At 45.7% G+C, this 17,700-nt stretch overlaps 1 protein-coding gene across 1 annotated transcript; it reads right to left on the bottom strand.

The window, feature by feature from the left end:
• Window positions 1-419: 419 nt before the first annotated feature.
• LOC135377204 (protein O-linked-mannose beta-1,4-N-acetylglucosaminyltransferase 2-like) lies at window positions 420-2,902 on the bottom strand. The gene has a single exon (XM_064609491.1). It carries the CDS (start codon window positions 2,656-2,658, stop codon window positions 961-963), a length of 1,698 nt encoding a protein of 565 aa, XP_064465561.1. The 5' UTR covers window positions 2,659-2,902; the 3' UTR covers window positions 420-960.
• Between the last annotated feature and the right edge of the window lie 14,798 nt (window positions 2,903-17,700).

Below are 17,700 nucleotides of genomic sequence, written 5' to 3'. Positions count from 1 at the left end.
AAGCTCATAACTATTCAAAACTGAATGCTGCTTAGAATAGGAATCAATAATTGTTACAACTTTCGCGATCGTTGCACAGGACCCCCCTCCCCATATATAAAAGTTTTTACCGAATTTGCGTGGGTCACCCCGTGGCAGGTAACCCCCCGCTCTGAATAAAGTCCAACAAATATGGCACACATTTGTGCCCCACAGGATCAGACCTCACGTGGTTTTGCTTTACTAAATAACAGCATAGTCATGTAAAATTATTGCTTCAGTATTTAAGGTGTAATTGGGACATGACCAAAACATTAGGGTGACTTGTTTGATATACAGAAGGTGAGGAAAACTCCAATGTGGTGAAATTTAGGTTGGCAAAATGGAAAAACTATCATGCACTGTACACGTACAAAATAACACTATAAAGGATTTTAAACTGCATCAACTAAATGACATTTATTTTATCCAGAGTTAACTTTTTACAGTTTACAAGGTATGGCCACACAAACTGGCTGTAGTATAAAAGTCACCACATTTCTTAATAACACTGGTAAAACAACGAGCCATAGCAGCTATAAACACTTAAAACAAATGGCTGACACGCTTTGACTTGGAAATTGTGGGTCACGTGATCACACGGCTGTTACCATGAAAAACGAAAACAAATGCAAATTTTGTCTTCATAATAAATGTGTACAGCTGTGACCAAACATGATAACGATACATTGATTGTCCCACATGACCTCAGTGGTGGTCCATTATCAAGGTGTGAACCCATTTGAAAATATGTCTGTGCGACATAAAATCCTGTATAGAATCATTCGATTTTAACAAATTATACACCAGTAGACAAATTTTGATGACCATATGTCACAGAAAAAGCTTTAATTTCTCAAACAAATTAGCAGAACTTGATTCTGAAAAGCAGCTACTGCACCACAATGCCAAAGCAACATGAAAGTCACATGTGATCTTGATCTACTCCACCGAGCATTGAGCAGGGAATACGTTAAATCCCCCGATGTTTCCCGCACAAATTGCTCGAACCCAAATTTTCAACACTGTCTCGTTTATGTTGACACTATAGTAACAGCATCGTGTCTTCACTGCAGTTACTCCACTTTCAGTTTGTAGCCACACTTCGTATTGACAGTCACTGTCTGTAACATAGTTTGTGTTCCACGGTTCCTTCCAGCGAACCAACAGGTGGCCGACCTCTTCTACGAGACATTCGACATCTCTCACAAATCCTGGGAGTAGTTTGTCAACTCGTGGAGGATGAGTGTAGTCTTGTCTTGCACGTCTAATCTTTTCTAGAAGTGGCACGATTGAGTTGTCCACTACTGTATCCTGATAGATTCGGAATAACCACTCTGGGTCCTCGCAACAAAGGTGTTGAGGGACCTTGTCACTGTCCAAGACCTTCTGCTGTTCTTCCGGTGAAAGATGCATGATACCTCCTAAGTGTGGTTTGCGATTTGGATGCGCGACAGTGTTGCTTTTATTCGTGTTTCTCCATGATAAGTAAAAAATGCCTCGCAAATGGGCTAGCGTCTTGTATGGAGTATAATGCTCAGGGTTTATTCCGTAAGGAAACAGTTCCAATACTGCAGAATTTGGTTTCAGGAACATGGACAATACGAGTGCTGAACCATGCATGGCAGTGAGCATGTCTGCTCTGCTTATTAGTTTTATAACGTACGACATGGGTTCGCTGTTTATGTCCAGTACGATGGTTTCAAGACCGGTATACCTCCTGACCATAGCCAACAGAGCGTCTTCATTGAGCACACGTCTGTTTTGTGTTCTCTTTAAAAAGACTGCACAGCCTCTGCTCTTTGCAGCTAGCTTCACTCCTGCAGCATTACGGAAATACTCGACAAATTGTGCAACTTCCAACCGTGCCTGTGAGAAGTGTTCCTGTATTGGCCCTTGTGGACTTTTGAATCCATACTGATACCATGTACTCTCTTTCCTGAGTCCCACTATAGCTTTCTCAAGGCGTACCAACTGTGACGACTTTAAACTCACACCCAATATGGGTGATTTGGGAAGCAACATTCTGTACAGTTCCCAGTATCGGCCTTTTTGTCGACTGTCCGCGAAAAATACAGTTAAGCTGCTCAGGTAAGAATGAATTTCCGCGCAAGTCTCGCACGCGCAAAGTTCACGGGCGGTAGAGAATATAGGTACCAAGTCGTCATGAATCGCATGCATTATGTTGTCCGGGTTTAATCTGCTCATAATCAGCGTAGTAAACTGTACCGTTGATATGTGAAAACGAGAGAGTTCGTTAATCGGCATATCCGTGTAAGTGAAATACAAAGCACTGTGGTCAGAAATAGAAGATAGCTCTGCCACTTCGAGTCTGCCTTCAACGAGTCCCAAAGCAGAAGACTTCTGACCATGAAAAAAGATAAAGTCCCCAGTGTCCCCTCTGTAATAAAGATTTCTAAAGATGCACATCCTCTCCGTGTAATTAGAACCACGGCACCACACAGAGGTTGCAGCATCTTCTACGGACATCGCCGGCTGTGCCGCCAAGTTGTTCTGCTTAACATTCCAAAACTCGCAGATTGTGTTCAAAGTCCACCAAATACACACTAAAACAATTTCTCTGTAAGATATGGTTAACCCACCCATGCCAAAATTTGTACCAATGGGTGCGTTATGCATGCACCAAGACAAGACGCTAGCAGGGCTAGGGCTAGATCCTGAACAACATGCTGAACAAGGATCTACAGCACACAAGACGCTAAACGCTAGATCCTTCCTTCCTTATCATGGGTTTAGAGTGGTCGGCCAGACGGTATCCTCGTATCCTTCCTTCCTTATTAGGGGTTTAGAGGCGTTTGCATTGTTCTCCTGCCAAAAGTTTCTCGGAGAATCCGCATGGGGCGGCACCTTTTTGGCATGCTTTTTGGCGATGCATGTCTTCCGCTAAATTCGACGATGTGGAAGGCAGCGCCAAAGCGGAGGATTCGGCGTGTATGAGGGAGAGGCTTGGTGGGGAGCACGACCTACTAGATTATAACCACGACCACGTCAGGCGCACCCCTCCCCACCCCTCCCATGCGCCGCATTTTTGGAAGGCAGCGGTGGCGCTTCTGATCGTCCTTGTTATTGCTTCCTCAACTTCTACAATACTTTGTACTTCAGCTTACTTAGTATTTCTGTACAAGCTGTGGACTTCCACAGATGTTTAATTCTGAGGTTGATTATTATCATCATTCTACGCGTTTTCATAGGAGCTATCGCTGTCGTCTGCTACGGTTATGGGTTATGGTGAGCTAGAAGGACGGTGGTGGTCACTGATCTCTATGTATAAAGGCTGGATCGCGCATGGGAGAGGGGCTCGTGGGGGAGAGGCGTGCCTTCGGGCCGCCATGTTGGTGGGCCCTAAAGTGCTGTGTGTGCCCATAGAAAACAATGGGAGGCAACAGAGATTGTGAGTATTTATTGCGCTGCTAGCATTGATCGTTGTTTGTCATCACACAATTTTGTAAGGTGCCAGTATACTGATGTATCCTAACAGTGTTTCACAGGTGTCCTGCCGTTCGATTCTTAATTACGTTATGTTTTGCATTCCGAAACTAGACCGTCACTGCAGTGCAGCGCTGGGGATTGTACTACAGCACGTTTCCCAGCCAATATATTCCAGTACAAAATACGCACGATGCTGAGGTTCCAAAGACCCTTCCGTGTGACATGTCATATCCTACCGAACCGCTACGAAGACGCGCCTCGCCTGTTTGAAACGGCGGTTGGAGAATGTCGATGGCGATGAGGCAGACGTCGTTACGCTTCGGCTCGCGCTTGTTGGGAACTTCATTCTTGTTATATCACTCAACATACCTGACCGATCATTATAATTCCCGTGGAAAAGGTAAAATATGTTTTTTTTCTCTTTCTCTTTTGTTTATTGACTATGGTGCGATACGTGATGAGTCGTTACAAATATGATTAGAAAACGTATGGATATGATGGCATAAAATCAATATTATTATTATGAGGAAAGAGTGAGATAAGTACCACATCAAACAGGCCTTCCTCTACATGCGAACGGCACGTGAACAAATTGGGTGCGCAGTATGTTGAGTAAAGACGCAACGACTTTTCCGTTCGTGATAAAAGTTGACAATATGTCGAAGGTACAATATAGAACCCACGCAAATATTTGCTGCGCAAATCTTTCGTTGAGTGGCTCTTGGAAAATCAACGTTGTTCTTTATGTTCACAATCCACCATTGACCAGGTACAGTTGAAATAGCGTTGATTCAGCACTATCTATCTATACATACAACATTGCTCAACATTAGTCAACATTAGACAACGTGCATTCTACGTTACACCAATAGTCGGTGTTGAACAGCAGCTTATTCTGTGAGAGCTTTTTATTTGTTCAGTTGTACATGTCTGAAGTGAGACGTGATTTATTTAAGGATAGTTTATAACCTTTTTATGCAAAAAATGAAATTGCCACGTCTGAGAATGCTGGAAATGGCTGTTATCGACACAATAAATCCTTGTAAGGTAAAGAAATGTCATTGTTGTGATATTCGTAGTATATCCACAGAATATTCACTGGGGGATATTTGTGACGTCTCATGGTGGATATACAGCGGACGTTGTGAAGATACGCGTGACATCTGTGACGTGTGAGACCAATTTGGGAGGTCTGTGGGATATTGATGGTTTGCTGGGACTATTTTGGCTGATAATCAACAACAAAGCCTGGCTTCATGCAGAAAACTTCATCCATTCATCTGATTCTGAACGGTCTTGTTCTCCACTATATTTTGGAGGAAGGCCCGTTGCAAAAGATTTTGGCATGTGGAGGGCGATTTCGTTGAAAGCTGCGGTAATCGCGCGCGTCATCTAGGGTCCGGTATCGAAATCGAAACTACCGCTCGCTGCAGCAGACGGAGCAGACGACAGGGGGTGGCGCTCCTAGTCGCAATCGCATTCCTGGTACGATCTGAATTTAAAAGTTCACTTACATACTATGTTTAGTACGTGCTAGTATTCGTTTTTTTTCACTGTTATGGACATGTGTTGACATACAAACACATGTTTCGCTTTGTTCCAGCTGTACAATCGTATCACGTGATTGTCGTCTGCCGGTTTTCACTCTCTTTGCAGACGACACCGAAAGTCGTTTCTCTGATTGTCATGTACGAATTTCCTCAGTGTTTTTAGTTATATTCTTGCTCAAATCAGTGCATACCTTCTTGCTTTACATCTCTGAAGAGTTTTTCGTCACCACATCTGCAAGACGTTGACGTAAGCTGTTATTCCTTCATTTGGTTTGCCGTTCCTATAACGAAGCGCAAATCCTTCCGTGTATTGTGGTAAGCTGTGTAGCTTATGTCAGATTATAGTTGTGCTTGGAAAAATATGTTTGGAACTACAAATGGGGCACGATACACCTGATCGTATAGCGATATGTTCAGTTGTGAATATCACGCGCGAGGATACGCTGGCTCTATCTATATATTCTTCTACGTGATAGAGTGAGCCATGAGTCGTGCCAGTCCACAGATTCTATTACATCGTATTTGTGTTCTTCAGCCACATTATACGGCTTTTGTGTTGCGCTATTTGGTCAATTCCGCACCGTGCAACACGATTGGGAAACCGAATGCCGTCTGCGTGGGGAAACCAAGTTAATCCTTCTTTACATACAGCTTATTCTACTAAAATACATCTCAAGTTGTTAAGCGTATTTTTTTCTGTTTGTATTGGTCATTTCCACATCACAGAAGAGTTATTTTCTTGTTCTGTACTTTTGCCCACCCCAGTGTAATTTTCTTGCAGTCAGCTTTTGCTTTTTTACTATGCAACGTATATATGCACAAAAAAAAAAGAAAAGAAAAGGACGCGGAAATATATTCATATATATAAATTCTTTATCAAACGAAAAGCATAAACAGAACTGCAAATGTGTGTTCTGACCAGCGCAAGCCGTAGCAGACGACAAGGCTTGGCCAAGCCTTGTCGTCTGCCACGGCTTTCGCTTTCGAAAGGGATGAGCTTAGCGTGCAGACGCTAAGCACATCTCTTTCGAAAGCTGTAGTTGACTTGGGAGAAAATGCTAGTGGTTTCATTTTTATTAACACGTGTAACATTTTACTGAAACTTTACTGAAGTTTTCAGAAGATATTTTTGCTCGTGACGCAGCATAGTTACGTCACGTGACTGTCGTCTGCTAGCATTTGTTTCTCATCGCAGACGACATGAAAGGAAGAGCAAAATACGAATGTCTTCGTCGCATTTGCGCTATGTTTCGCTAAAATCAGTGCACACTTCGTGATTTTGTGTTTCCGAAGACGATTTCATCACTGCGTGCGGAGATGATACAATGTAAGCTGAATGGCGGTAATTCATTATTTGCTTCCGGACTTCCTTCTTGCAGAGCGACTTTTACGCCTTTACTTTTGCCGTGCGCGGAATTTCTAACTGCTAATTTTCTTGGATACGTTTGCTAGTATTTTTTTTTACGCGCTTTGGGTACACTCATTCCAAAATCCGCAGTGGTCTGTGTCTGATCGACAAGGGCAAGACAGAATAGATGTAGTTGTTGTAGGCAGGTTGAAATAACTGCCCTAGAGTGACTATAGAGACTGTTGTATGTGTGTCTCGCAATTTTCATTCAATTTCTACACTGAAATCTCGAGCGAAACAATATGGGACTGAAAAAAATACACGGAAATATATCGACAGATATAAATAATTTATCCAACGAAAAGCATAAACAGAACTGCAAATGCCCGTTCCGTAGCAGACGACAAGGCTTGGCTGCTCCAAGCTGCTATAGCACACGCTAAGCACATCTCCTTCGAAATTGTAGTTGACTTGGAAGAAAATGCTAGTGGTTTCATTTTTATTAACATGCGTAACGTTTTACTGAAACTTTACTGACGTTTTCAGGAAGATATTTTTGCTCGTGACGCAGCATAGTTACGTCACGTGACTGTCGTCTGCTAGCATTTGTTTCTCATCGCAGACGACATGAAAGGAAAGCAAAATACGAATGTCTTCGTCGCATTTGCGCTATGTTTCGCTAAAATCAGTGCACACTTCGTGATTTTGTGTTTCCGAAGACTATTTCATCACTGCGTGCGGAGATGATACATGCATGTAAGCTGAATGGCGGTAATTCATTATTTGCTTCCGGATTTCCTTCTTGCAGAGCGACTTCTTACTTTTACTTTTGCTGTGCGCGGAATTTCTAACTGCTAATTTTCTTGGATACATTTACTAGTATTTTTGGTACACGTTTTGGGTACGCTCATTCCAAAACACGCAGTGATCAGCGTCTGTCTGACAAGGGCAAGACAAAATAGATGTAGTTGCTATAGGCAGGTTGAAATAACTGCCCTAGAATGACTATAGAGACTGTTGTATGTGTGTCTCGCAAATTTTTATTCGATTTCTACACTGAAATCTCGAATGAAACAAAATGGGATAGAAAACAATTTCTGCGCCGTGGTGAAAAATATATGCGTTCGCACTGCGGACCATCCTATGAAGTGGTCCGCAATGGCATAAAGGTTTAATTTGCGGGCGACCTCTTTGTGGCGAGCGCTACATGCTTCAGTCGGGCTTTGGACATTGTTGATCTCAAATATGTTTTGATGCGACGGAGGCAGGAGAACGATCTTTATGACGACACGACGTCAGTGGAATGGTTAGTTTGATTTTTAAGAGTTCTGTCAATTCCGATATAAGGTCTCTCTTATATGGCTGTCGACATCCCCCCGAGAAGTGTCCTATAACATATCACAGCAATGTTTTCAAGGGCACGACGCAACGCTGCGTAGCAATATATCGATCGCCATGTCCCGGTGTAACTCAAGACGTCCAGCATCAAAATATGCACAGTAGAATTTAGAGATGAAAGTGATGGTGATTGTCATCCAAACACTCGATAGTACAATCGATGGTTCAGATGACTACTCATTTAAGTATCGGCTCGTTACATCACTCTCAAAAATGACCTTCACCGCATACCACACTCCTAGCCAATCATCACCTCGAATAATATCGTTATCTGCCCTGATTTGTTGAGAACGGGAGGCGTACGCCTTTTTTGTGACAATTATGAACAGCATAAGTGTCACAAGAAATGCGTACGCATCCCGTTTTTAACAAACCAGGGCAGATAACGGTATCATTCGAGATTATGGTTGGCTAGAAGCGTGCTACGCGGTGAAGTTCATTTCTAACAGTACAGCTCAAACGTCCGAGGTCGGTGGCTGGGCCATCAGGCATTTCGACGAAATTGTTTTGTGGCGTTCCACTTCACGCGCACAACGCAATTGCAAAATATTTCGGTCCGAAAGATAACCGCTTCTCCGCTAGGTGTCTCAAAAAACTTCCGCGCAGTGCGCGGCTCTTGCGTGCCAATCCTTCAACGGATCGGGAACATTTTAGAGGGATGTGCTTGGAGAAGTGTGTGTCTATTTGCGAGCGGGTTTCTAGCGATTTTGAACATAAAACAGCAGAGAAGAACGACTGCCAATGTTGCACAAAACCTGCAATATTGATTATTTTTTAATGACACGTTAGGTATTACGTATCGAATTTTTTTTTTCATTTAATCCCCACAATGTGTACATTACCTAAAAAAAATGTCAAGCCCCTAGGTATAGCCATTTTTTAAATGGAAAATCCGAAGTCCGAAGTTTAAGTTTTTTTCGCAAAAATGCATAAGTAGAGACGACAAAAAAAAGCAAACTGCAGGACGGTCTACACTCTTTAAAATGAACATCACCGCATAGCACGCTCCTAGCCAACCATAAATGATATCGTTATCTGCCCTGATTTGTTGAAAACTGTAGGCGTACGCCTTTTTTTGTGACAATTATGAACAGCATAAGTGTCACAAAAAAGGCGTACGCCTCCCGTTTTCAACAAATCAGGGCAGATAACGATATCATTCGAGATTATGGTTGGCTAGGAGCGTGCTATGCGGCGAAGTTCATTTTTAAGAGTGTAGTGCCTCTAGTTTGCAGAAATAAAATATATCGAGGGTGTTTTTCCTTGTTAGGAACATACAATTTTTTGAAGTAGAGCGGTGTAGTATCTATGCCGCACGTGAGGTTTCTGGGTCCCGGGCCGCCTACGCCCCCAGCATACTACCCGACCTACGGCGCCTTCACCCCTGTGTTCCGTGTTAGAGCACCGCACGGGCCCGGGCTTACCCGAAAGCCCGAGCCCGATCCGGCCCACGGGCCGGGCCGGGCTAGAGTTTTAGTCACCGGGTCCGAGCCGGGTACGGGATTGAACACGCTGGCCGGTCGGGCTTGTATGCGAGCAAATTCAACGGGACTGGACAGCTGAATTTTGATGTCACTTTCTTTTTCCATTGGTTATGGGATATCATGGTATTCTCATCTAGAACTATCACCTTTTTATACAGGGTGCGTCACGTAACGAGCCATTTGTCCTTGTAAAAAAAGAAAAAAAGAAAAGGCTCAACAGAAAAATATGGGGTAAGCGGTTGCCTTCCACCACCACTCAATTTGACACCTACTAAAAATAATTTCGACGACTAATAATTGAAATGAATCGAATTTTTTAATTGAACTCGGAAATTTCCCTAGTCAATGTAACGTTTTCCTTGCTCAGTCCGATAGACCGTGGTTGAATTAGCCAAACTCACCGCAAAATACGATTCGTAGTACGGTGGTTATGTCCAGAAAAGTTGTCAGAAAATTGAGGTTTAGTTGCGCATCTTTCAGCTGGCAAAGGCGCAAATAAAAACCTCAGTTTTCGGACGACTTTCCCGCATATAACAGCCGTACAATACGTAACGTATTTTGCAGTGGGATTGGTTAATTCAACCACGGTCTATCTCATTTAGCAGGAAAAACGTTACATTGGCTAGACAAATTTCCGAGTTCAGTTCAAAAAAGTCAATTCATTTATATTAGAGGTCGTTGAAAGTAATTTTAGTAGGTGGAAAATTCAATGGCCGGAAGGTAGCCGCTTGCCCCATATTTTTCTGTTGAGCCGTTTTCTTACAAGGGTCAAATCACACGTTGCGTGACCAACCCTGTATGTGATCATGATTATTTCGTGTAATGAGTCTGCTAGATTTCGCACGTGCACTCACACACATTTGGGGACAATTGGTGTGGCGGGCGTGCTGAGTGTCCGGCACGAGGGTCAGTTAGGTTAGGTGTTCTGACATATTTCGTTCGCGGGAGAGTACGAGAAAGGGGAACTAGCACCGGTGCGTGCGCAATAGAGCGGAGATGAGTCTCTCTTGAACCGCAAGGTACAAACATATCGCCCACGCGCCGTTCCGCGCTGCCTTCCCAAGCAAAAGCAAGCAAGCAAGCACCAAGCACAGAGCGACTTGCCGGCAGAGAAACACAGCCGTTCCGTTCGAGTGTACCTCATCACTCTCCCTACCAGTTAGCTGCGTCCTTTTCCTCCCTGGGCTTTGCTCTTTAGTAAATGTAAATAGAAACACGCGTCTCCGGGCCTCGAGAACACATAGAGCAGAGGCGGGCAGGGACGGGGCCTCAGCATGGAAACAGTTGGGTTCAGGCTGGGCCGGTGGAGTCGGGTATGGGCCGGGAAAGGACTGGAAATCTAGACGATGTCGGGCCCGGACCGGGCCGTAACAGCCCGGCCTGGGCCCTGCACGGGCCTGAAAATTAGGCCCGTGCAGTTCTCTATTCCATGTTAAGCTGGGTTACAGTAACACGGCGCTGTGCAGAGCTTGCCACATCCTAGCTACAATCCTTCATATCATCGAAGACTGTGAGCGGTACACGTGTGAACGCTGGGTGTTACGATGCCAACTTGAGCTCCTTTCCATTTCTTTATAAGAATATTTCCCCCAAAGTACTTGACCCATGGAGTTCCCCTCTGCATCAGTGTCGGGCTGTTCGCTCCATTTTTGCTTTCATGCAAGCCACTGGACGTCTGGATGTGCTCTAAACAGAACTCCGACCTGTCGTCGCTTCGCGTTCATCATAATTCATCCTCTCATGTTAACCGCTGTGAAGTGGGGTAGGGTCCTGTTGCTACCTTGGGGTAACATCCCATGCATGTCATCATAACTTCTTCCTCATTTATTGTTGTTGTTGTTCTTCTTCTCATACTACGATTTCTTTCAAGGAATAGTTGCTGCCCCGGACCAATGGACAAGACAAGGTGGAAATAAGGGTCTCACCTCCACCACAGAGACAGCCGGGAGCTTCACCCACAGCACAACGGAATACCTACACCAAAGCGAACTACTGGCGGAGCTGCGCCACTGGTGTCATTGGTGTATTTGTTGTTAGGACTGTAGATTACTTTTAGAAAGCCAGCCAGCCAGCCAGCCATGTGCATACATGTGACTGTTACTTTGTTGCATGATTTTCTGCGTTGCTTGGTTTCCCACTGATTGCTTGTAAGTTTCTTTCAAGGAATAGTTGCTGCCCCGGACCAATGGACAAGACAAGGTGGAAATAAGGGTCTCACCTCCACCACAGAGACAGCCGGGAGCTTCACCCACAGCACAACGGAATACCTACACCAAAGCGAACTACTGGCGGAGCTGCGCCACTGGTGTCATTGGTGTATTTGTTGTTAGGACTGTAGATTACTTTTAGAAAGCCAGCCAGCCAGCCAGCCATGTGCATACATGTGACTGTTACTTTGTTGCATGATTTTCTGCGTTGCTTGGTTTCCCACTGATTGCTTGTAAGTTTCTTTCAAGGAATAGTTGCTGCCCCGGACCAATGGACAAGACAAGGTGGAAATAAGGGTCTCACCTCCACCACAGAGACAGCCGGGAGCTTCACCCACAGCACAACGGAATACCTACACCAAAGCGAACTACTGGCGGAGCTGCGCCACTGGTGTCATTGGTGTATTTGTTGTTAGGACTGTAGATTACTTTTAGAAAGCCAGCCAGCCAGCCAGCCATGTGCATACATGTGACTGTTACTTTGTTGCATGATTTTCTGCGTTGCTCGGTTTCCCACTGATTGCTTGTAAGTTTCTTTCAAGGAATAGTTGCTGCCCCGGACCAATGGACAAGACAAGGTGGAAATAAGGGTCTCACCTCCACCACAGAGACAGCCGGGAGCTTCACCCACAGCACAACGGAATACCTACACCAAAGCGAACTACTGGCGGAGCTGCGCCACTGGTGTCATTGGTGTATTTGTTGTTAGGACTGTAGATTACTTTTAGAAAGCCAGCCAGCCAGCCAGCCATGTGCATACATGTGACTGTTACTTTGTTGCATGATTTTCTGCGTTGCTTGGTTTCCCACTGATTGCTTGTAAGTTTCTTTCAAGGAATAGTTGCTGCCCCGGACCAATGGACAAGACAAGGTGGAAATAAGGGTCTCACCTCCACCACAGAGACAGCCGGGAGCTTCACCCACAGCACAACGGAATACCTACACCAAAGCGAACTACTGGCGGAGCTGCGCCACTGGTGTCATTGGTGTATTTGTTGTTAGGACTGTAGATTACTTTTAGAAAGCCAGCCAGCCAGCCAGCCATGTGCATACATGTGACTGTTACTTTGTTGCATGATTTTCTGCGTTGCTTGGTTTCCCACTGATTGCTTGTAAGTTTCTTTCAAGGAATAGTTGCTGCCCCGGACCAATGGACAAGACAAGGTGGAAATAAGGGTCTCACCTCCACCACAGAGACAGCCGGGAGCTTCACCCACAGCACAACGGAATACCTACACCAAAGCGAACTACTGGCGGAGCTGCGCCACTGGTGTCATTGGTGTATTTGTTGTTAGGACTGTAGATTACTTTTAGAAAGCCAGCCAGCCAGCCAGCCATGTGCATACATGTGACTGTTACTTTGTTGCATGATTTTCTGCGTTGCTTGGTTTCCCACTGATTGCTTGTAAGTTTCTTTCAAGGAATAGTTGCTGCCCCGGACCAATGGACAAGACAAGGTGGAAATAAGGGTCTCACCTCCACCACAGAGACAGCCGGGAGCTTCACCCACAGCACAACGGAATACCTACACCAAAGCGAACTACTGGCGGAGCTGCGCCACTGGTGTCATTGGTGTATTTGTTGTTAGGACTGTAGATTACTTTTAGAAAGCCAGCCAGCCAGCCAGCCATGTGCATACATGTGACTGTTACTTTGTTGCATGATTTTCTGCGTTGCTTGGTTTCCCACTGATTGCTTGTAAGTTTCTTTCAAGGAATAGTTGCTGCCCCGGACCAATGGACAAGACAAGGTGGAAATAAGGGTCTCACCTCCACCACAGAGACAGCCGGGAGCTTCACCCACAGCACAACGGAATACCTACACCAAAGCGAACTACTGGCGGAGCTGCGCCACTGGTGTCATTGGTGTATTTGTTGTTAGGACTGTAGATTACTTTTAGAAAGCCAGCCAGCCAGCCAGCCATGTGCATACATGTGACTGTTACTTTGTTGCATGATTTTCTGCGTTGCTTGGTTTCCCACTGATTGCTTGTAAGTTTCTTTCAAGGAATAGTTGCTGCCCCGGACCAATGGACAAGACAAGGTGGAAATAAGGGTCTCACCTCCACCACAGAGACAGCCGGGAGCTTCACCCACAGCACAACGGAATACCTACACCAAAGCGAACTACTGGCGGAGCTGCGCCACTGGTGTCATTGGTGTATTTGTTGTTAGGACTGTAGATTACTTTTAGAAAGCAGCCAGCCAGCCAGCCATGTGCATACATGTGACTGTTACTTTGTTGCATGATTTTCTGCGTTGCTCGGTTTCCCACTGATTGCTTGTAAGTTTCTTTCAAGGAATAGTTGCTGCCCCGGACCAATGGACAAGACAAGGTGGAAATAAGGGTCTCACCTCCACCACAGAGACAGCCGGGAGCTTCACCCACAGCACAACGGAATACCTACACCAAAGCGAACTACTGGCGGAGCTGCGCCACTGGTGTCATTGGTGTATTTGTTGTTAGGACTGTAGATTACTTTTAGAAAGCCAGCCAGCCAGCCAGCCATGTGCATACATGTGACTGTTACTTTGTTGCATGATTTTCTGCGTTGCTCGGTTTCCCACTGATTGCTTGTAAGTTTCTTTCAAGGAATAGTTGCTGCCCCGGACCAATGGACAAGACAAGGTGGAAATAAGGGTCTCACCTCCACCACAGAGACAGCCGGGAGCTTCACCCACAGCACAACGGAATACCTACACCAAAGCGAACTACTGGCGGAGCTGCGCCACTGGTGTCATTGGTGTATTTGTTGTTAGGACTGTAGATTACTTTTAGAAAGCCAGCCAGCCATGTGCATACATGTGACTGTTACTTTGTTGCATGATTTTCTGCGTTGCTCGGTTTCCCACTGATTGCTTGTAAGTTTCTTTCAAGGAATAGTTGCTGCCCCGGACCAATGGACAAGACAAGGTGGAAATAAGGGTCTCACCTCCACCACAGAGACAGCCGGGAGCTTCACCCACAGCACAACGGAATACCTACACCAAAGCGAACTACTGGCGGAGCTGCGCCACTGGTGTCATTGGTGTATTTGTTGTTAGGACTGTAGATTACTTTTAGAAAGCCAGCCAGCCAGCCATGTGCATACATGTGACTGTTACTTTGTTGCATGATTTTCTGCGTTGCTCGGTTTCCCACTGATTGCTTGTAAGTTTCTTTCAAGGAATAGTTGCTGCCCCGGACCAATGGACAAGACAAGGTGGAAATAAGGGTCTCACCTCCACCACAGAGACAGCCGGGAGCTTCACCCACAGCACAACGGAATACCTACACCAAAGCGAACTACTGGCGGAGCTGCGCCACTGGTGTCATTGGTGTATTTGTTGTTAGGACTGTAGATTACTTTTAGAAAGCCAGCCAGCCAGCCAGCCATGTGCATACATGTGACTGTTACTTTGTTGCATGATTTTCTGCGTTGCTTGGTTTCCCACTGATTGCTTGTAAGTTTCTTTCAAGGAATAGTTGCTGCCCCGGACCAATGGACAAGACAAGGTGGAAATAAGGGTCTCACCTCCACCACAGAGACAGCCGGGAGCTTCACCCACAGCACAACGGAATACCTACACCAAAGCGAACTACTGGCGGAGCTGCGCCACTGGTGTCATTGGTGTATTTGTTGTTAGGACTGTAGATTACTTTTAGAAAGCCAGCCAGCCAGCCATGTGCATACATGTGACTGTTACTTTGTTGCATGATTTTCTGCGTTGCTTGGTTTCCCACTGATTGCTTGTAAGTTTCTTTCAAGGAATAGTTGCTGCCCCGGACCAATGGACAAGACAAGGTGGAAATAAGGGTCTCACCTCCACCACAGAGACAGCCGGGAGCTTCACCCACAGCACAACGGAGTACCTACACCAAAGCGAACTACTGGCGGAGCTGCGCCACTGGTGTCATTGGTGTATTTGTTGTTAGGACTGTAGATTACTTTTAGAAAGCCAGCCAGCCAGCCAGCCATGTGCATACATGTGACTGTTACTTTGTTGCATGATTTTCTGCGTTGCTTGGTTTCCCACTGATTGCTTGTAAGTTTCTTTCAAGGAATAGTTGCTGCCCCGGACCAATGGACAAGACAAGGTGGAAATAAGGGTCTCACCTCCACCACAGAGACAGCCGGGAGCTTCACCCACAGCACAACGGAATACCTACACCAAAGCGAACTACTGGCGGAGCTGCGCCACTGGTGTCATTGGTGTATTTGTTGTTAGGACTGTAGATTACTTTTAGAAAGCCAGCCAGCCAGCCAGCCATGTGCATACATGTGACTGTTACTTTGTTGCATGATTTTCTGCGTTGCTTGGTTTCCCACTGATTGCTTGTAAGTTTCTTTCAAGGAATAGTTGCTGCCCCGGACCAATGGACAAGACAAGGTGGAAATAAGGGTCTCACCTCCACCACAGAGACAGCCGGGAGCTTCACCCACAGCACAACGGAATACCTACACCAAAGCGAACTACTGGCGGAGCTGCGCCACTGGTGTCATTGGTGTATTTGTTGTTAGGACTGTAGATTACTTTTAGAAAGCCAGCCAGCCAGCCAGCCATGTGCATACATGTGACTGTTACTTTGTTGCATGATTTTCTGCGTTGCTCGGTTTCCCACTGATTGCTTGTAAGTTTCTTTCAAGGAATAGTTGCTGCCCCGGACCAATGGACAAGACAAGGTGGAAATAAGGGTCTCACCTCCACCACAGAGACAGCCGGGAGCTTCACCCACAGCACAACGGAATACCTACACCAAAGCGAACTACTGGCGGAGCTGCGCCACTGGTGTCATTGGTGTATTTGTTGTTAGGACTGTAGATTACTTCTAGAAAGCCAGCCAGCCATGTGCATACATGTGACTGTTACTTTGTTGCATGATTTTCTGCGTTGCTCGGTTTCCCACTGATTGCTTGTAAGTTTCTTTCAATGAATAGTTGCTGCCCCGGACCAATGGACAAGACAAGGTGGAAATAAGGGTCTCACCTCCACCACAGAGACAGCCGGGAGCTTCACCCACAGCACAACGGAATACCTACACCAAAGCGAACTACTGGCGGAGCTGCGCCACTGGTGTCATTGGTGTATTTGTTGTTAGGACTGTAGATTACTTTTAGAAAGCAGCAGCAGCCAGCCATGTGCATACATGTGACTGTTACTTTGTTGCATGATTTTCTGCGTTGCTCGGTTTCCCACTGATTGCTTGTAAGTTTCTTTCAAGGAATAGTTGCTGCCCCGGACCAATGGACAAGACAAGGTGGAAATAAGGGTCTCACCTCCACCACAGAGACAGCCGGGAGCTTCACCCACAGCACAACGGAATACCTACACCAAAGCGAACTACTGGCGGAGCTGCGCCACTGGTGTCATTGGTGTATTTGTTGTTAGGACTGTAGATTACTTTTAGAAAGCCAGCCAGCCATGTGCATACATGTGACTGTTACTTTGTTGCATGATTTTCTGCGTTGCTTGGTTTCCCACTGATTGCTTGTAAGTTTCTTTCAATGAATAGTTGCTGCCCCGGACCAATGGACAAGACAAGGTGGAAATAAGGGTCTCACCTCCACCACAGAGACAGCCGGGAGCTTCACCCACAGCACAACGGAATACCTACACCAAAGCGAACTACTGGCGGAGCTGCGCCACTGGTGTCATTGGTGTATTTGTTGTTAGGACTGTAGATTACTTTTAGAAAGCCAGCCAGCCATGTGCATACATGTGACTGTTACTTTGTTGCATGATTTTCTGCGTTGCTCGGTTTCCCACTGATTGCTTGTAAGTTTCTTTCAAGGAATAGTTGCTGCCCCAGACCAATGGACAAGACAAGGTGGAAATAAGGGTCTCACCTCCACCACAGAGACAGCCGGGAGCTTCACCCACAGCACAACGGAGTACCTACACCAAAGCGAACTACTGGCGGAGCTGCGCCACTGGTGTCATTGGTGTATTTGTTGTTAGGACTGTAGATTACTTTTAGAAAGCCAGCCAGCCATGTGCATACATGTGACTGTTACTTTGTTGCATGATTTTCTGCGTTGCTTGGTTTCCCACTGATTGCTTGTAAGTTTCTTTCAAGGAATAGTTGCTGCCCCGGACCAATGGACAAGACAAGGTGGAAATAAGGGTCTCACCTCCACCACAGAGACAGCCGGGAGCTTCACCCACAGCACAACGGAGTACCTACACCAAAGCGAACTGCTGGCGGAGCTGCGCCACTGGTGTCATTGGTGTATTTGTTGTTAGGACTGTAGATTACTTTTAGAA

This window comes from Ornithodoros turicata, chromosome 1 (genome assembly GCF_037126465.1).
Source record: "Ornithodoros turicata isolate Travis chromosome 1, ASM3712646v1, whole genome shotgun sequence".
Taxonomy (NCBI): domain Eukaryota; kingdom Metazoa; phylum Arthropoda; class Arachnida; order Ixodida; family Argasidae; genus Ornithodoros; species Ornithodoros turicata.
Note: the sequence above shows the minus strand (reverse complement) of the source record. Positions and strands in the feature narration are given on the sequence as shown.

Excerpts from the sequence above, each read along its gene's own strand:
- LOC135377204 (XM_064609491.1), bottom strand. The coding sequence starts at position 2,658 with ATGCATAACGCACCCATTGGTACAAATTTTGGCATGGGTGGGTTAACC.